General features: G+C 38.4%; 1 protein-coding gene across 1 annotated transcript in view; it reads right to left on the bottom strand.

The window, feature by feature from the left end:
- The window catches only part of PGM5 (phosphoglucomutase 5), a 188,792-nt gene that overhangs the window by 135,986 nt on the left and 32,464 nt on the right, over positions 1-20,342 (bottom strand). Inside the window, exons 4-6 of the mRNA XM_057549000.1 lie at positions 17,362-17,487; positions 13,136-13,326; positions 12,385-12,539 (exon numbers count right to left, since the gene is read on the bottom strand). Of these exons, the coding sequence (XP_057404983.1) occupies positions 12,385-12,539; positions 13,136-13,326; positions 17,362-17,487 (472 nt within the window). The remainder of the gene's footprint in view (positions 1-12,384; positions 12,540-13,135; positions 13,327-17,361; positions 17,488-20,342) is intronic.

Below are 20,342 nucleotides of genomic sequence, written 5' to 3'. Positions count from 1 at the left end.
GGATAGGGAGGCTGGGAGGGAGACACAAGAGGGAGGAGATATGGGGATGTATGTATATGTATAGCTGATTCACTTTGTTATACAGCAGAAACTAACACACCATTGTAAAGCAATTATACTCCAATAAAGATGTTTAAAAAAATTAAAAATTAAAAAAATTTTAAAAACTCCTCTTAGACAAGGTAGTGTAAGAGCGTGAGGCCTAGAAATCCTGCAGACATTTGCTCCACCAAAGGGAGAGCCTGGAGAGCCAAAGGCAGGGAACACTTGAGGATGAAAGTAATACCTCCTAAGGCAAAGCAGAGAGGAGGGAATATTCAGGTATCACTAAGCTGCTGGATCAAGGTTCACCTGAGGCCAAATCTACTTCAGTTAATGTGGGCCAACACATTCCCTTTATTGTTTAGGTCCCATTTCAGCTAGTTTCCTCTCATTTGCAGCACAAAGATCCTGACTGATACAATCTCTCTGTGAGTCCTGGATAGAGAACTTGCATTCCTAAATACAGGCACCAACTTACCAAACAATTTTCCTCCATGCTAGGATATAAACCACTGATGCAATCGGGGACTCTAAAAGAACTTGGAATTCCAAATGACAAACTTAAACCTCAGGCAGAAACCTGATCAGAGATGAGATGAGTGGACTCCCAGGTCTGAATTCTATCCTCACCTGCATAGGGCATACAGACAGGAGCTGACACCATTTCTTTTTCTTTTCCTTTTCTAAGCATCGATATCTTATATACAACTGCCAGCACATTATTTACTAAAAGATCCCATTGTACTTAATTGGTATCTTTTATGTTTCTGCTCATCAGTGTTGTTTGTCTAAGATTAAAAACTCTTAGAAGGAATCATATCAGCTTCACCCACTTTACACAGAATGTTATGGAGAAAGGCTGCCGAAACCTGATAAAGGTTTTTTCGTAGAGCCACTGCTGATGTTACTACTGCAAGCAAATCCTGAGGTAAGGGTATAAAATTCAAATGCTACCTTGAACTCCAGTCAACATTTTCCTGGAAGTCTTAAATTAAAGCCAAGAACTGCTTCTTCCAGAGCTTTACTAAACAGTAGTGATGTTCAAGGTCAAATTACAAGACATCTTGGGGTTGAAATTAATTATCCTTGTCTGATGTCATCCACCACACACATAGGTCCCCCAACACAGACACACACACACCAATAGACACAAATGACATTCTGATATAATCAGAACGTTCTCCTGCTCTCAACAATAAGGAACAGCAAAGAAATTATGAGACTTGGAATTAGACAATCTGGCATCAGTCTTGACTGCTTCCTTCTTGATGGGCAACTGTAGGCACGTTACTTAATCTCCAAATATTATATTTTTTCTATAAATAAAATGTTGATAATAGCACTTGATACAAATACTTCTGAGGGTTTGTGTGAATATCAAACAAGATACTGTAATGGAATCCACTGTAAATAAAAATGCATTCCCTCTTTGTGCTGAGCAGGCAAAACTTTGGGGCAGTTTCTTGATTCCCCTGTGCATGTTTTTTTCGATACTATTCTTCCCTCAGCCTGATGGGTAAGTGAAATTGATGATACTTAGCAATTTAAGCAGTGTTCCAACAGGTTCAGCTTAACACTACCCTAACAGGTTGAGGTTTAAAATCCATTAGAAAACATTTTTTGGTGAGAGTTACAAAATTCATTTCAAAATATAAAGCGAATACAAAAAGTCCATTTTTTTTGTACAAAAAGCTCTTTCACTCCAGGAAGATCTTCAGGTCTGAGATGATTTATCATTATCTTCCATCATTTAAAAGCACTGTCAAGTGCCAAGCTTCTCTGGCTGCTTGACAAAGCATACAGTTACACTGACTAAGCAAGAGTTACGCTGGGCTATCCTGTCTTCCTTACATATTCACATCACTAAGAAATTTGACTAATGACCTCGAAATCTTAGAACTTTCAACTCTAAATGGAATTCTTTTGCAAGACAAGCCTGCAGGTAGTACACTGACGTTCTGGCTCACCACAGAGAAGGAGACAGTGTACAGCGATTCCAAAGACCACTGGACTCACCTGAACCAGCCAGTGTTTACTGACGGTCTGGTAAATGCAAGCCTTGATGCTGGGATCTGGGGTCATTCAAATAGAGTCATGATCCATGACCCCAATCATAAAGGAAGACCCAAGACAAGTTCTCTGTTTTGCTTTCAAATAAATAGGGTTTGATTATTTTTATCACTTTTATCAAGGTATAATTGATATAAAATAAAATTCGCCAATGTTAAGAGTATATAGTTCCATGAGTCTTGACAGATAGGTAGATAGATAGAGTTGTATTACTACCACCATAATTATGATATAGAACATTCTTATCAGCCCAAAAAATTACCTCATGCCCCTTTGCAATAACGAATGGGATTGATTTTTAAAGTGTATAAATATTTTAAGTCACAAAAAAGAAAGGAGGATATTAACGAAATGCACCCGCCAAAAACCAAAATTGAGATAATAAATAAAAGCAGGTCATGAAGTCAACATTCCCGTTGGGGACCAACTGCATTCCACTTAGCTCTAGACCAAATGGCATTGAAACCCCTGCTTAAAATGATCTTTAATCCCCAATCACCCAGAGTGGTGTAAAGGAACTTCTTTCAGTACTGGCAGAACCCACCAATGGTCAAAATTACTTGTCAAATGCCAACAAGTGCCAAGTCAGTGGAAGGGCTGAGAAAAGGATGCTGGACACCATTAACAATGACCATGCCTTTCTAGAAACAAAACCAAAGAGTGGCAAAGAGTCCTTGCAAATATAGCAGGCCAGAGAAAGCTGATTTCTAAAAATGGTTTGTCTGCGTTCACGTGGAAGGGTGATGATGATTATATATTTTGGAACTCAAGTCACTTAATGCTCATCCAAAATTGTTTTTCTGACCAGCACGGAGAGCAAAAACCCAAGACAGCTCTGAACAACTGACAAAAGATGGTTTATCCAACATCTCCAAAGCTCTTGCAGCCTCTAGTCTTAAATGTTACCAATTTATTCCTCTCACCTTAGCTAATTAATTTATAAGTGCCCTCTACTAAACGTAGGCATGAAATTGCTTTCTCATCTGACACCAGCTCTCAGAAATACTGACAAGCAGGCTTGAATCACTGCCAGCATCCTCTCCAATAGGTGAACACAAACAGCATAGAGGAAGGCAATGCTAGGCATCCTCAAACTGTCCTGCTTAGCTCCTCACTCCTCACCCTACTTAGCAGGGCAAGGAATAAAGAAACCTGAGCTTAAGTTCAGGCTGTGGTTTTTAGTTATTGACTAGGAAATAACCGCTGTGTCGTTGCTTCCTTTTATCTCATTTTTATTGTTATAATCAACACCCACATATCATTACTAAAATCCAACTCACTACAAACTTACCTAAACGTAAATTAAAACCATAAGTCAGGCACAGTTTTATTAGACCCAAAAAAAGGCTGTGCAATTATACATCATTCATTTTCTTCTTATCATTCAGTATACTTACTTTCCTGTGCAACCAGGCGATAGCATCGACAAATTTAATTTGTAAAAATGTCCAAAGAAGCATGTTTGTTCGTAGAGTTGTGGCATTCTAGTTACTTTTTCTCCCAAATAAAAAGTATCCAAAACGGAAAAAAAATCTCATTCATTCATTTAATAAGTGCATACTGAGAAGCTATTCTATGCCAAGCACTGGCTAAAACCTTCACCTTTGGGGGGTTTACAGGACATTAGGAAACAGACAAGTACATGTTTTCAATGTCTGTGACAATTGTGATAAAAGGATCTCTAAAGAGCAAGTTCCATGTATTGCTTTGGGGTAGAGAAACATGACATCAAAGGAGTACTTACTAAGAAGGTGATGCTGAATCAAGTCTTGAAAGATCAGGAAGAACAAAGTGGGGTGGGATGGGGCAAAGGGAACACATTTCAAGGAAAGACAGCAGGATGTGCAAAGGCACCTCAGTGTGAGAGGCCATCAAATTTGGGAAACTGTAAGCAGCATAACACGTCTAGAGGGCAGGATAGAAAAGGTAGGCAAGAGTGAGATGCAAGTAATCCAGAGATTATGCATGTTTTAGAATCAGGAGATAGGATCTCATGCTGCAGGCTTTTGAAGCCACCAAGGCATTTTAAGCAAGGGAGGGAGGTGCATGGCTCTCTGCCTTAGAACAATCGCTCTTGAGGTGTTCTAGAATATGGACTAAAGAAGAGGAGGTCTGGGGCCAAGGAGACCAGTTCCCTGACTATTGCGATAGTCTAAGCAAAAGATTATGAGAACCTGAACTAGGAAAGGAAAAAATAGGGATGGAGAGGAAAGAATGATTCAGGAACTATTTAAGGGATTTTTCTAACAGAATCCAGTGGCTAATGGTGTGTTGGGAATGAGGAAGAAGTAGAAATCTAGGATTATGATAGGTAAGTCACTCAGATAATAAACATAAAAAAGAACAATTTCAGGGAAAAATTTTTAAAAATTGCTATTTACACATAATAAATTTGAGTTGTATATAGCAGAGCTGTCTATTGACAGCAATTTGGATATAGAACACAGGGGTTCATTTCTGTCTGAAGAAAAAAGATGAAAATTAGAAGTGCCTAAAATTAACAAGGGCCTAATATCCAGAATATACAATGAACTCATGCAAGTCCATCAAAAAGGGGAGAAAACCCTAAATAGAAAAATGGGCAAAGGACAAGAAGAGACAATTGATAGAAAGGAAATCCCCAAGTATCTCAAGCATCTGAACAGATGCTCATTAGTAATATGAGAAATGAAAATTTAATACAGCAATGGTATATTACTCTCTATCTATTCTACTGGGGGAAAATTAGAAAGCTAGACAATAAAAATATTGGCATGGTCTTGAAGATGCAGGAACTGGTGGGCAAAGCAGGCTAGTGAAGCCATTCTAGAGTACAATCTAACACAGGATTTGGTCAAATTAAGTATACACACTGCCTCTGACCCAAAAATTCTGCTCTTGGATACACATGTCAAAGAAATTCTCACATAAATCCCTAGGGGCTATTCACTGTAATGGGAGGTAAGAGGCATCCTGAGTGTTCAGAGCTGAGGGAACAGAGGTGACCTGTGGATACACACGATGGACTGCTATGCAGCAGTTAGAAGCAACACACTAGACACACACAGAGCCACTGAGAGGATCTTAACACAAAGTCTTTAGTGGAAAAAAGAAACCAAACACAATCTATTATACAGTACTAGTCACAATCATTTAAAATACATGCAAATAAAACAACATACACAAACAAAAGGACACCCAATAAACACACATTTGTGGTTGTCTCTGTGGGGAAAGGTAGTCAAAGAAAAGAGAAATACATTAATTTTTTAATAATAAGAAATGTCTCCCATTGGACAAATTACGAAAGGAGTATTCCATGATGAGCATGATTAACTCAACTCACTACACCCAAGTGCCAAAAAACTAGGACAAGGATAAGACTGGGAGACAAGCAGGTAGAGATTACCAGAAAGACTGGCCATTGTGCTGGGTATGCTGCTTATTCTTTGTTTGCCCCCTTCCACCTTAAGAGTCCCCATTACATTCTATGTCCATCTCTGCCCTATTCACTTCCCTAGGAGGCTGAGCTCCACAGGTTACCCTCTGTCTACCAGTTGGGTTTGGTCAAGAGGATGTATCAGCAGGAAATCAGAGGGTGGGAAAAGAGAGAAGTTGGGGTATTTATACCTCCCTGACAAGCTCAGTCCCTGACAACTCCAAACCTCACCAGGCTATGGTTACCCTGATCCCTCCCTTGACCCTTTAGTCCTGGGAGAATTAATAGCTTTTTGATATTGTGAGTCCTGGGATACCTCTCCATCACTTCTTGATTTTTTTGGTTTCCTTCATTATCTTCACCCATACCTCTGTGGACCAGGTCATTAAGTTACTATTACTAAATTCTTTTTAGCAAACCCTTCTGAGGGTGCCATCTCTTTTCTCCCTTGACCCTGACCTAAATAGCTATGGAGAGTTTTAGGGCAATAAGTACTCCAATAAAGGGTTTTTTCTCTCATAATTCCTATCACTCTATAGCACAAGGGATGTATGGGAGACTGAGTAATTACACATTAGCTCACAACACTATCTTTCCCCTTACTGCCGTGCATCCTGACTGATCTTGGAGACAAAATAGCACAGATCTAAAGGATGTAGCAAGGACCAAGGTCATCGTAGATCAGTAGATACTTGCATACTTGCGGGATTAACACTGTTTGGATTCCAACGACCGGCTGAATATGTTTCAGATAAAGCTACAGTACATATTTCAGATTGGGGATTGGCAACAAATAGCTGTAGACTACATTCTGAAAAAGTTAGTATTTTCACATGTGTTATGGGCCATTTCTAATCTCAGCATCAAAGCCAGGTCCATCTGCACGTTTCCAGTCTTTGGTCCTACCCATAACCTCCTCAGAAAGTCCTTCCCTGGCTACCTTATCTTAGTAGGATGTTCCACACCCGCCCATTATTACTACACCAAGTTCATTTCCCCTGAACATGCATTACAATTTGTGCTTATATTTTCTTCTTTACTTGTTATTACTCAAATTCTCCATTAGACTGTAAGTTCCATCAGGGCAAGGGACAGTTTTCTAGGACATAGAAGGCCCTTAATAAATGTTTCTTGAGTGAATAAATGGTGAACAACAGGAGTGACACAAAATACAAAAAGAGAGTAGAAGAGCACTAATTCCCTGCACCATCATGTTTATGGGTGGTGGACCTTATATGGCAGACTTTGTAGTCAAAACATACTTTTCAGATCTCGCTCCCTTGTAGTGTATATAAGGACGCTCGCCGTATTTCAGCCTCTAAATATCTCTAAGGAGGAGACTTCAAGTCTGAGTGTGTTTGCCTTGCTTAAAACAGCATTCAGCACAGCCCCAAACACAGATGTGCACTTCATAAATATTACTGAAAAACGATGACACTGAGGATTATTTAATACCTCCTCATGGGGTGGAGACAGACCTTGGGCCACAATATAGTTTGAATGTGCTTTACTTCTCAAATAATTTGAAGCAAAATGATTTCAACAACACAGATTCATCGGCAACCACAAATCAGACACATTCAGAATGACAAAGCCCCAAAAGAATGCCATTTTCAAGACTGAAACTGCATTATTCTGGGGTAAATGGAATCCTTGTTTCAGTGATACTGTAAGAGCAGAAATTAAAGATACTGAAAGTCTTCCCTCGGGGAACAACAGTTATCTGTGAACAATGAAAGTTTGTCTGTATAATTCATCAGCTTCAACGATGCAGGCCCCCCCTTATTCGGGAATTCCAGGAGTTTGGGCAAGTGCATCATTGAATGTGTCTCAGCCACTCCGTTGCCATTCTGCGGGGGACTGGAATTTATGGGTACATTCCTATGATTTTATTAATTAAAAAAAATAACCTATATGGGAAACCACTGTCAAGATAAAATATTGAGGGTGCATTTATTTTACTAAGAAGAAAGAAGCTTATAAAGCGTCCATCATGAGAATCCACCTGGGACTCCACAAGAGATCACATACCCAAAACAAAATCACCACGTCAGAGCCCCCACAGAATTCTGAATCCCAACCAGCAAGCATGAATAATCCTTTTAAATGGTCACTTACATATCAGAACAGGTCCTTTGTGAAATTTCTAAGCAAGGCCTCTGGTTTCTGACTGAAACAGAGATTTATTGGGAAGGGGGGATGTGAAGTGAAATCGAGAACTACTGGGAAATTTCCACGAGAAAAGAGGACAAATGGTTTTTGTTGTCAGAATAAAACCAGCCTCTCCTGGCCAGGGTTCGGAAAGCTGCTGACTACCCCACAGGAGAGTTGAGCAATATTTTCAACTGGTTTCTCAGGGATCATCCTGATTAAGTTGTAGTTATGGGGCAGATGCAATAGTTTCAAATCCTGGGTCGCTGTCTTATTAGCTGTGTAACCTTGTACAAGTCACTTAACCTCTCTGATAATTGGTTCAACATCTTTAATATGTTGAGAGTTAATGCCTACCCAATTACCTTACTAAATTATTGCAAAAATCAAGTGAGTTCAAATTTCTGAAAGTTCTTTCTAAATTATAAGATTCTGTATAAGTGGAAGGTGTTATTAAATATGCCCGCACAATATTAAATACCCCACATAGGACTCAGAAGCCTCTATGACTCTGGGTTCTCCATTTCTAGAGATGGTCTGGTTTTTCCTTTGCTCTCTACAGTTTTACTGAATCTTTTTTTTTTTTTTAAAGAAAGATATAAACAAAGGCAAAGGGGAAAAAATGGAATCATTCGTCCTACTTTCTGGTGCTGCTAGGCAAGAATTTTAGGCTGAGGCTTGGTTCATTACCATGACTTGATATCAATATCACCTGAGGGATAGAAGTAAAATAGGGAGCATCCAAAAGGCGTGTGATTCATCTCCCCACTGATGGAAGAATAAAACATCAATTTACAGGAATCAGTTATATTTCTAATTACTAGCAGCAAACAACTGGAAAATTAAATTTATAAAACTATTCCATTTACAATAGCATGAAAATATATAAAATACTCATGAATCAATTTAACAAAAATTGTGTAAGACTTCCACACTAAACTACAAAACATACGTAAGAGAAATTAACCTACAAAGTATGCAAAAGAAATTAAAGAAAACTAAATAAATTGAGAGATATATCACATTCACGGACTAGAAATCTCAATATTATTAAAATGCAATTCTTCCTAAATTGCTCTATGGATTCAACACAATCTCAATCAAAATCTCAACAGGCTCTGGTAAAAAATGACAAGTTGATTCTAAAATGTATATAGAAATGCAAAGGACCTAAGATACATAACTTTGTCTATATGGAGAAAAAGAAAATAGAGTTGGAGGAGTCACCTGATTTAAATATCTACTTTAAAACTTCAATAATCAAGACAATGTAATATTGGCATAGGGATAGACAACAGATTAATGGGACAGAAGGGAGAATCTTGAAATAGACCCACATATATATGATCAACTGATTTTTAACAAATGCATCAAGGGAAAAGTAAATTGTTTTCAATAACAACTGGATACGGGGAAAAAGTGAACCTCACACAAAAATTAATTCAAAATCGGGACTTCCCTGGTGGTGCAGTGGTTAAGAATCCGCCTGCCAATGCAGGGGACATGGGTTCAAGCCCTGGTCCAGGAATATCCCACATGCTGCGGAGCAGCTAAGCCCGTGTGCCACAACTACTGGGCCTGTGCTCTAGAGCCCGCTAGCCACAACTACTGAGCCCACGTGCCACAGCTACTGAAGCCCGTGCACCTAGAGCCTGTGCTCCACAGCAAAGAGAAGCCACCACAATGAGAAGCCCGCACACCACAACAAAGAGTAGCCCCTGCTCACCACAACTAGAGAGAAAGCCCGCACGCAGCAATGAAGACCCAATGCAGCCAAAATTTAATTAATTTTCAAAAATTAATTAATCAATTTTCAAAAATTAATTCAAAATCATCATAGACTTAAATGTAAAAATTAAAACTACAATGATTCTAGACGAAAACATAGGAAAAACATCTTTTTGACCTTTGGGTAAGCAAAGATTTCCTATAGAGGATAAAAAAAGTATATACTAATAACTATGTAAGAAAAAAAATTGGCCATCATCAAAATTTAAAACTTATGCTCATCAAAAGACACCATTAAGAAAAAAAAATGGTTCTGAAGAACCTAGGGGCAGGACAGGAATAAAGACACAGACATAGAGCATGGACTTGAGGACACGGGGAGGGGGAAGGGTAAGCTGGGACGAAGTGAGAGAGTGGCATGGACTTATATATACTACCAAATGTAAAATAGATGGCTAGTGGGAAGCAGCCGCATAGCACAGGGAGATCAGCTCAGTGCTTTGTGACCACCTAGAGGGGTGGGATAGGGAGGGTGGGAGGGAGACGCAAGAGGGAGGAGATATGGGGATATATGTATATGTATAGCTGATTCATTTTGTTATAAAGCAGAAACTAACACACTATTGTAAAGCAATTATACTCCAATAAAGATGTTAAAAAAAATAAAAAATTTGAAAAGGAAAGTGACAGGGAGAAAATGTTTGTAATACATACATTTGACAAAAGACTTATTATCCAGGGAAATCCCTGGTGGTCCAGTGGTTAGGACTCTGCACTCTCACTGCCAAGGGCCTGCTTTCAGTCCCTGGTCAGGGTACTAAGATCCCACAAGCTGGCAGTGTGGCCAAAAAAAAAAAAGACATATTATCCAGAATATATAAAGAACTTCTATAAATCAATAACAAAAAGACAAACAGTGCATTTTTAATTGAGCAAATACATTTTGAACAGGTACATAACAAAAGAGCTCAGAAACGGACAATAAGCATATGAAAATGAGCTCAACATCACTAGAACGATGTAAATCTAAACCAAAATAAGATCATATTTTGCACTCACTAGAATGGATAAAGTAAAAAAGACTGATGACACCAAATGTTGTTGAGGATATGAAGCAACTAGAACTCTCACACATTGCAAATAGGAGTACACGATGGAAAATAGTTTGGCAGTTTCTTGTAAAATTAAACATGCATCTACCCTACAATCAGGATTCTACTCCTAGAAATTAACTAGAGAAATGTAGATGTGTCCACAAAAAGACATGTGTAAGAATGCTTATAATGGCATGATTCATAGTAGCTAATAAGTGGAAACAACCCAAATGTTCATCAACAGGAGACTGGAAAAGTAAACTGTGATATATTCACACATTGGCATACTACACTGCAACAAAGGAGGATGAACTAGTAACAGATGCAATGGATGTGGATGAATCAAAAAATATATATTAAATGAAAAAACCAGTAACAAACAAGTACATAGTATATGACTCTATTTATGTGAAGTTCAAGAACAGGCAAAACCTAAATACGGCAGCAGAAATTATGACAATGGTTGCCTAAGGGGCATTGCAAGGAGGATGGAGGAACTATAGGGGGTGACGGGAATGTTCTATACCTTATTCTGGATGGTTGTTACCCAGATGTATACATTTTTCAAAACTCACTGAATTGTAGCCTTAAGGTTATTCATTTCACTGCATATAAAATTTACTTAATGAATGATTGAATGAATGGTAACACCATGCGGAGATAACCACACAAATCCAGAAGGTGGGATTCTGCAGGACAACTGGTCAGGTCTCTTCAAAAATTACTGTCATTAAGTAAAAGATAAAGGGATTGTGGTAGATTATAAAAGACTTAAGAGATGTAACAACCAGATGCAATGTATGGTGTTAGACAGGATGCTGCTTTGGGCAAACCCTCTATTAAAGACATTCTGGGGACACTCGGAGGAAATTTTAATATGATCTTGGCTTTAGATGACATAAAAATGTATTAACACAAAGTGGGAGATTATTGATAGAAAAAAAACAAGTTACAAGGCAGTATGTACTTTCAGATCTCCTTTTGGTTTTTACAAAAAGGCAAATATATATTATATATTATATTGTGTATATTATATATGATTTAGAACTATGTATGTATATTATATATGTATATAAAGAGATCCAATGGGGAATATACATTTATCAGTTAACATAAGTAAGTCAGGCAGAGAGATATGATGTTTACATTTTCTTATTTTTCTGTTCTTTCTAACTTTCCACCATAAACAAATACTGCTTCCACAATAATGTATGTTGCTTGAAAATATTAGTCTCTGAAATTCACTGTTTTATAAGACAAGGTAAAAGATGGATGGATAGGGCCAGGAGAAAGAAACCTCAGACTGTTCTATCTACTAAGTGAGTCTCCTATTGGGCATTTTCCATGCGTATCTCATTTCATTCTCACAACAAACCTATGATGTATCTTCCCCGTTTTTACATAACTAATGATGATACAAACGAGCATTTTAACATAATATTTACCTGACCTCAAGACTCATGTTCTTTCCACCTCACTTACATATTTAGTAAGTTTTCTTACTAAACATTTGTGAAGTATTTACTATGAACCAGGCATTCTGTTACATGTTTTACAAGAATCACCTCATTCCTACCTCATAACAATCCATGTAAGGATGATACTATTATAATCCTCGTTTTAAAGATAAGAAAACAGAGGCACAGAAATCAAATAAGTCCCCCAAGTTCCCAACAGCTAAAAAGTAGCAGAACCAAGAATCAAGTTCAGGCCACCTGATTCTTCACACGCCTACCCAGTATACCACAGTATGTCTCTAAGTTCCCATGCTTTCAACAAGCTCCCAGTGGAGTAGGGGAGTATGAGTGACAGCTACCAGCAAAGGGAACACTGACGTCAGAGGCCTGCCATGAAGGCTTACATGGTGACATCCTTGCTTACCTGTCCAGGGCTGTGCTGGTGGGCATACTCCTCCCAAACCCTCGGACCCCCATCTGACGGAAATACGGAATGCAAGAGAGGTTGGCGGCAATGATGGCCAGGGAGTCAGAAGGGCTCACGAAGAAGCCATTTTGGCCTAGGATCATATAACGGTCCTGTGGGAAAGAATGTGTGAAAATGTTCAGGCAAAGGCATCTGCCGCCAGCAGCCCATTCCCATCATCATTACAAGCCACTTTACTGCCATTCCACATTTAAACAACATAAAACAACTTGAATGAGGCCAAAGAGGGCATGGGAAACCAAGATCCCTGAATATTATAGGGCCCACGATCTTGACACGACTAGGAATATATCCCACCTGTCAAAATGTGGATGACTTCCTCAGGCTTCAGTAGCCTCTATACTCTTAATTCACACTTTCCCCCAAACACAATGGAGAACAGAGATTATTGCTAAAATAGCTCGTTTCTTAAAATGGTGATTTCAACAAAATCAGCCATAATAAAGATGTAAGAATTTTTTTAAAAAAGAAATAACCTCTTTATAACATAAGCTTACTTGAAAAAAGAAAAGTAATGGCTATTTAAGCACAATACTTGGCCATTAGATAGAAGGGCAGATGCAGAGCCAGTTAGGGTTCATATGCCCCATACATGTCAGCCCCAGAGATATCCAATAGTTCTCTGGTTTCCAGTGCTTGGCTCATTATAGAGCAAAAGGATCAGCAGGCAGAAAACTTTCCTACTTACCCCATCAGCATCAAATGCAGCTCCAAACCCATATTCCCCTCCTTTCATAGCTTCCAGAAGGGTCGTTGCATATGTCAGGTTGGGGTCAGGATGCTGCCCTCCAAAATCTTCCAGGGGAACACAGTTGATTGCAGAATTGGCTGGGGCCCCCAACTCATCACACAGGACTTTTCTCACATAGGGTCCCATAACTGAAAAAAAATACACAGCAATATGAGATCTTTGCAGAACCTCTGTCCCCCCCCGCCAAAACCAAGGGTGTTTTGCTCTGCTTAGAACAAGAAGGTTACTTAATAGCACAAGAAAAAAAAAGATAAATTCTACAAGTTTTCTCAAGACACAACACAGAATAATATTTACTTCAACTACTACTCATTGAGCGTCTGCTATGTGCCAGCGACTGTGTTAGGCATATAGAAGTTGTATTCAATAATCCAGTTCCATGAAATTTCTCTCCAAAACTTATCTAAAATATTGCCAGAAATAAATCAACTACCTAATGATTTATTGACTGTTACTTTTTATGTATGAAAAGCTTTAGCTGAATATATGCAAAAGCACTAATAGGCTCTAGCAACATTCTTCGTCTCTACAGTTGTTTTAACTCTGCCAAGTGTATAATTAAACACTGTAAAACACTGAAGCATATAAAACTAAGCACATTTTACAAAATAAATGTTAAGGAGTTGTGTTTTCCAGTTCAACACACATTCGTGGAGTGCCTAACATGGAACTCCTATGTGAAGAATGGAGGGCATCAAGGGATGCAAAGCACCCAATTCCGACATTACTGGGCTCTCAATCTAGCAGTGGGATGAGTCAAATCTACAGGTGAGTGACTGCAATGGTAAGTCTAGTTCTATTCAATGTATATTTATGAAATAATACGATCCAATAGCTTGAAAGAAGAAATGACCACAGGCAAGGCTTCAAGAAGGAGGCAGCATTTCTGGGAGGACTTGGAAGAATACAAATTTGACAGGAGTGAGGACGCCATCCAAATGGAAAGAACACTATGAGCAAGGGAACGGAGCCTGGGGTAGAACATACAGCAAGCACATCTGGGGATCAGCACATAATCCTGTTGGCTGAAATATATCAAAGTACTGCTTTCCATTTATTTTCCACTAATACAATTCAAACCTCAAATAGTGAACATCTTTTGATTTTTCCTGCCCAGCACCCATTTCCCCTTCCTCCGGTAGCAGCATCTTGGGTTTCCTTTGGAGAACCAATCCTTTTCCCATCTCAGTTCATGTGATCAGGATGTGGCTAAATCCTACTTACCCTGAGGCTGGGGAGGTGACCTAGGTCTGCCAGTCAGTATCCTCCATCCCTCAACCAGAGTGACTGATTCAGAGATGAACACACAGTACAAGCTAGGCAATGAGGCTCAAATCCAAAACGTTGCTCAAACTATTTGGAAAGAGAAGCTGTCTTCCCTCTAGGCCAGATAAAGCTAAGGTAAGAAACTGAAAGAGCCTTTTCTGGGGAAAAGAACCAGCCCAATAGGAAAAAAGCAAAACAGCCCAGCCAGAAGACCTCAGAGTGAAGCCCTTGGAAGATAAGGTCCACACATGGGCTCAGAGCTCCCAACAAAATTTTTAGTGCCTCACTCTTAAACATGCCAGGCAGCCAAGAACCACCAAACTTTTGAAGAATGCATTTAACATGAGACCCAAACAAAGAGAGTAAAGAGCAACCTGGAGAAAGCAGAAACTACACAGAGAGAAAAAATATTTTAAAGTATATTTCAGTCATATCCTAATAGAGATCAACAAGATGTGACAGAATGGCTAAAATTGAAGAGACTGACAATACCAAGTAGTGGTGAGGACATGGAGAAACTGAAGCCTTCATACTCTGCTGGTATTGCAAACGGTACACTTTGGAAAACAGTTTGGCAGTTTCTTATTAAGTTAAACATATACATCATATGACCCAGCATTCCCACTCCTAAGTATTTATCCATCCAAGACAAAGGAAATCATATATCCCCATAAAGAACTTGTTCATAAAGCTTTATAGCAGCTTTGTTTTATAGTAGCCAAAACGTAAAAATAACCCTAATTGTATCAACTGGTGAATGGATAAACAATATGTAGTACATCCTTACTATGGAATACTACTTAATAGTAACAAGAAATAACTACTGATATATACAACACCATGAAGGCATCTCTAAAACATTATGGTGAGTGAAAGAAGCCTGAAGAAAAAGGCTACATATTGTATGCTTCCATTTATTGGCTTTCTGGAAAAGGCAAAACTGGGGCAGTTGGGGGGGCGTGGTGGACAAAAAGCAGATGAGTGATTGCCAGGGACTAGGGGAAGGAGGAGGGGTAAGACTATAAAGGGCCGCAAAAGAACTTGTGGAAGTGAGAGAAATATTCTATATCTTGATTGTCAGAGTGGTTACATGACTATATATGTTTGTCAATCCTCATGAAACTGTATACCAACAAGGTATCAATTTTACTACATATAAATTATATACCTCAGTAAACCTGACTTATTAAAAAAAGATATGGCATTCATGAAAGATGAATAGGAAGCTATTTTTAAAAAGAGATTATTTGGAAAACAAAAAAAAAAAGTTTTGGGAAATTAAAAATATGATAGTGGAATGAAAAACTTAATGGAAGGACTTGGAGATAAAGCTGAGGAAATCTCCCAGAAAGTAGCAAAAAACAAAGAGAAGGAAAATGGGTGGTGGGGGAAAGAAGAGGATAATTAAAGCATCAGTCAAGTAGGGCCAATATCTAAACAACAGCCATTCTGGAAAGAAAGGAAAGAGAAAATAATGGAGGAAATCATCCAAGAAGTAATGCAAAAATATTTCCGAGAATTAAAGGACACAAGTTTCTAGATTAAGAGGATCCTCCAAGTTCTCAGCACAATAGAGGAAAACAGTCTCACACTAAGACTCATCATTGTGAAAAGAAGGAACACTGAAGATATGTCAAAGGCCCTAAAAGCCTCCAGAAAAGAACAAAGAAAGATTTCATACCATAGATTAAAAATCAGAACAGCATCAGATTTCTCCAGTTCAGTAGGAATAGCTAGAAGACAATGGAGCAATGCCCTCAAACTTCTGAAGAAAAATAATATCCAACCTAGATTTCTATATCCAGATAAATAGCAATTCAGAGTGAGCACAGAAAAGAGGCATTTTCAGATATGCAATGACTCAAAACATTCACCTCCCATGAGCTTTCTCTCACAGAGTTCCTGGAGAACTTGTTCCAGGAACAAGTTTTGGAACTTGTTCCAAAATGTAGGAGTAAATCAAGAAAGTGGAAGACAAAGGATCCAGAAATAGGAGAGTCAGCATAAGAAAGGGGTAAAGGAAATTACAGGATGATGTTAAGTGGAGATTCCAGGACAACAGCAGCTCACAGAGCAACCAGTGCAGAGCAAAGGAGATCCCAGGTCTCCAGGAAAATGAAGTGAGAGAAGATTTAGACACTGGGAGAATATGAGGGTTAAGAGTGGTAAATACACTTCACAAAACCTAAAGAGTGAGAAAACAGGACAATTACTAATTCCACAGAAGAAGTTGTTCTGTAAGGAAAATATAATTACAGTATTTTGCTTGGCTCAGCAGTGTTATGATAATGTAGACAGTAGATACTGATCTTCCCAAAATGATGATATAATTAGTTTAAGGAGGTGTGCTTGGATTTAGTGACTGGAGAGGGTGAAAAAGAGCTACAACCTCATCTTCCATGGTATGAAGTCAGTAATGCCCCAAACTGAAAAATCAACAAGGAGCATTATATTCATAGTATTCAGTAACAGGAAGATCAATACTTTAAAAAAAAAAACAAAACAAAACACTGAAAGAGTTTTAAAAAAAAGGTAGCCTCTGAAAAGTAGGAAATTGGGGGAAGGAGTTGGGAATGGATTTTTTCATAATAAACTTTGAACTATTTGACCTTTTAAACTGTGTATGTATCAAAAACAATTTTAATAACTACAGTTTTGCTATCTCCACTCTAACAGGCATAGCCTCAAAACCTTTTGTTCAAGCTTTGTTTTCATTTGCATCAAAAGAGAGAAATTAGAGCCCTGAAGCTTTCCAGAGCATCCCAAATACCTGAACACACACACACTGTATGAATATCTATAAATCCAGCCTTCCTCTTAATCCCAGAAACCCAACACACACTGAGGTCTCCTTTACCATTTCTTGCCCACCACTTAGTAGGAGAACACGCATTTACCTCCGTGCATGGCATCAATTCGGATCTTCAGTTGGCTGGGCCCAGTCAGCAAACTCTTGATGGCATTAAAGTCAAAGATGGTCCGAAGGAGGTTGAGATAGATATCCACTGGGTCCACTATCTCCACTAAGGATAGGGAAGCAAAAGGAGACACCAGTGACTACCCATGAAGGATACTTGGAAGCATAAAAAAAGCATGAAATTAGGATCACAATCACATCATAACCCCACACATTTACGTGGGAAGCGAAGTATCCATTTGCAGACAAAATCACAAATTAAAGCACAATCAAGATGCTGCAAAGTTTGCAGGTGATCAAAAGGTGTCAAAAATCTCAAGTTACAAACTCTTCTTTGCAAGTGAAAAAATCAACCACAAGAATAAAGTAGTTAAGATAAAACTATGCCTATTGTCGCTACTCCCACCTTCTTTCCCTCCCCCAAACTGCAACACCTCAATGCCAAGAGGCATCTTGGCACACCCGGTTGCCTCTCCTGTGGGGAATGGCCAAAGAATGACTCAACTGGCCTGAAACAAATCAAGAAGTGACCTCCGCAATGACCCCTACTTTCCAAATGCCATGGTGCCAGCCAGATCCAGGTTCTGAATTGGCGATGGAGGATATTTTTCTGAGTTTGTGTGAAGTCTCCTGCATGCCCAATCTAGTACCAGTTTCAGGGTGAGTGCCAGATATTTAGAAATCCTCATTAAACACAAATGTTCTCCAATGTCCTGCACCACCCAATGACCAGGCATCCAAAACAAGTCTTTTCTCGCTTATTTCACAGATTCGTAAAGCCCAGAATACATCACATTTTTCAACCTTGGCAATCAGTACATAATTAATACTCAGAAAGTACTTTTCCTAGAAGTAATAAATATTTTATTTTAGGCACTAAAATTTGTCCACGAGCCCTGCTTTTTAAATTCGTGGTTAAATTTTGAAACTTATGTATGCTGTTTCTCAAATTTTTCAAAAACATACTACTTTAGAATCCTGAAATACTTAAACCTGCACTAAAGATATTACCAATCCACCTTTAATAATTTTTAGTAAATCCAGGTGCAATATTTGATGGATGAGACTTTATATGTAATATGAAACTGTCCCTTCATCTAGTCAAATACATGTCTAAAAATATTTTTTCTTGCACTTAAATCAAGGCAGTATGTGTGTCCATTCTAATATAATGTAATTACCGTTTACAGAACACAGATAGTTTTTAATCATCTTTTGATATTTGGAGGATATTAATCTATAAAATAAATTAAAAGTTAATATATATGAACTGTACATCTAAAAATGATTAACATGATGTACTTTACGTTACATATATTTTACCACAATAAAAAATTAATCTATAAAATAAAAGGTTATGGCCTGAATATGTTTGAAGTTTTACTCACTCTACAATTTAGGATAATATTTTTGGCAATTATTTCATTCTGGTTCTTTTCAGAAATTCCTGAACCACTTGTCTAAATACATTTGGTATTTATAGCAGATAACACATAGTACCAAACAGAAATGTAAAAAACAAGGAAGCAAGTAGAATTCCATGAAAACTGAAAGTTCACATCACATAGTTCATGCTCTTCATCCTTTAAGGTGAAATGTCAAAGACCGACTTGTTTCCAATTAACTCAAGCCTTGCTCAACATTTAAAACATCAAGAACACAGTACATAAATTATCTCAAATAATTATCTCCAAATTCTTCTTGGGAGCCAGGGAATGTCTCTTATCTACCTCGTGGTATCTGTAGCATTGTAGAAAACTCATCAAGCTAGCAATGTGGCTGGAGCAGTGGGCCTGAATCTGAGCTCACCAAAGATCTGGGTCTCTTAGACAACAAATACAATTGTGAAGATACCATAAATAAATAAATAAAATTTCTTCCTGATGGTAATACCTGCTTTTTCTTAGTCATCTTATTTGCCAGTCCTTCTAAACATATGTAATCAAGTACATTTAAATCATTTGTTTAACATAAAATATCCCTTGCGGACTTCCCTGGTGGTGCAGTGGTTAAGAATCTGCCTGTCAATGCAGGGGACACTGGTTTGAGCCCTGGTGCGGGAAGATCCCACATGCCGCAGAGCAACTAAGCCTGCGCACCACAACTACTGAGCATGCACTCTAGAACCCGTGAGCCACAACTAATGAGCCCGTGTGCCACAACTACTGAAGCCCGCACACCTAGAGCCCATGCTCTGCAACAAGAGAAGCCACCACAATGAGAAGCCTGCACACCACAACGAAGAGTAGCCCCCGCTCGCCGCAACTAGAGAAAGCCTGCATGCAGCAACGAAGACTCAACGCAGACATACATACATACATACATAAAATTTGAAAATAAATAAATAAATAAAATATCCCTTGCTTTTAGTTGTCAAGCGATTGTGCAAGCGTGTGTGTGTGTGTGTATGTGTGCACACTCCCAACTAGATTAATAAAATCAGGAACTGTTGCTTCCAATAAATATCACATGGTTTTCAATTAATTTCTGCTCACTAGCTAAGCAAGCAATTGACTCAAAATCTTCCAAGACAAATGTGGTAGAGTTGGCCCAACACCGTGACTCCAAACAGTCCATTTCAAGCTCTTTTCTGTCCCTAAAATACCATGTGGCCATGAGCCAGGTATTTCACCTTTTCAACTAAATTAAATTAATTGTAGAATAAGGATATCATCTTAACACAAACTGGATTTAAGCTTATAGGGGCATTGAAGGAGTAAAAAAATTGTTAGTTTTATTGCTACTTATATGCCTTCTAGGAAAAAGCAATAGGATAATATAGAGTGTGAAAAAATGATATGCATATACATGGCATTAATGTTGTTATATGGTTCAATATTAATCTACAAATTGAAAGGTTATAATGGAAGACTAAGAAGCTTTATTCATTCTACAATACAGGATAATATTTTTTGACAACTTCATCCCAGTTTTTTAATTCTTGAACCATTTTCCTAAATC

This window comes from Balaenoptera acutorostrata, chromosome 6, assembly GCF_949987535.1.
Source record: "Balaenoptera acutorostrata chromosome 6, mBalAcu1.1, whole genome shotgun sequence".
NCBI lineage: Eukaryota > Metazoa > Chordata > Mammalia > Artiodactyla > Balaenopteridae > Balaenoptera > Balaenoptera acutorostrata.
Note: the sequence above shows the minus strand (reverse complement) of the source record. Positions and strands in the feature narration are given on the sequence as shown.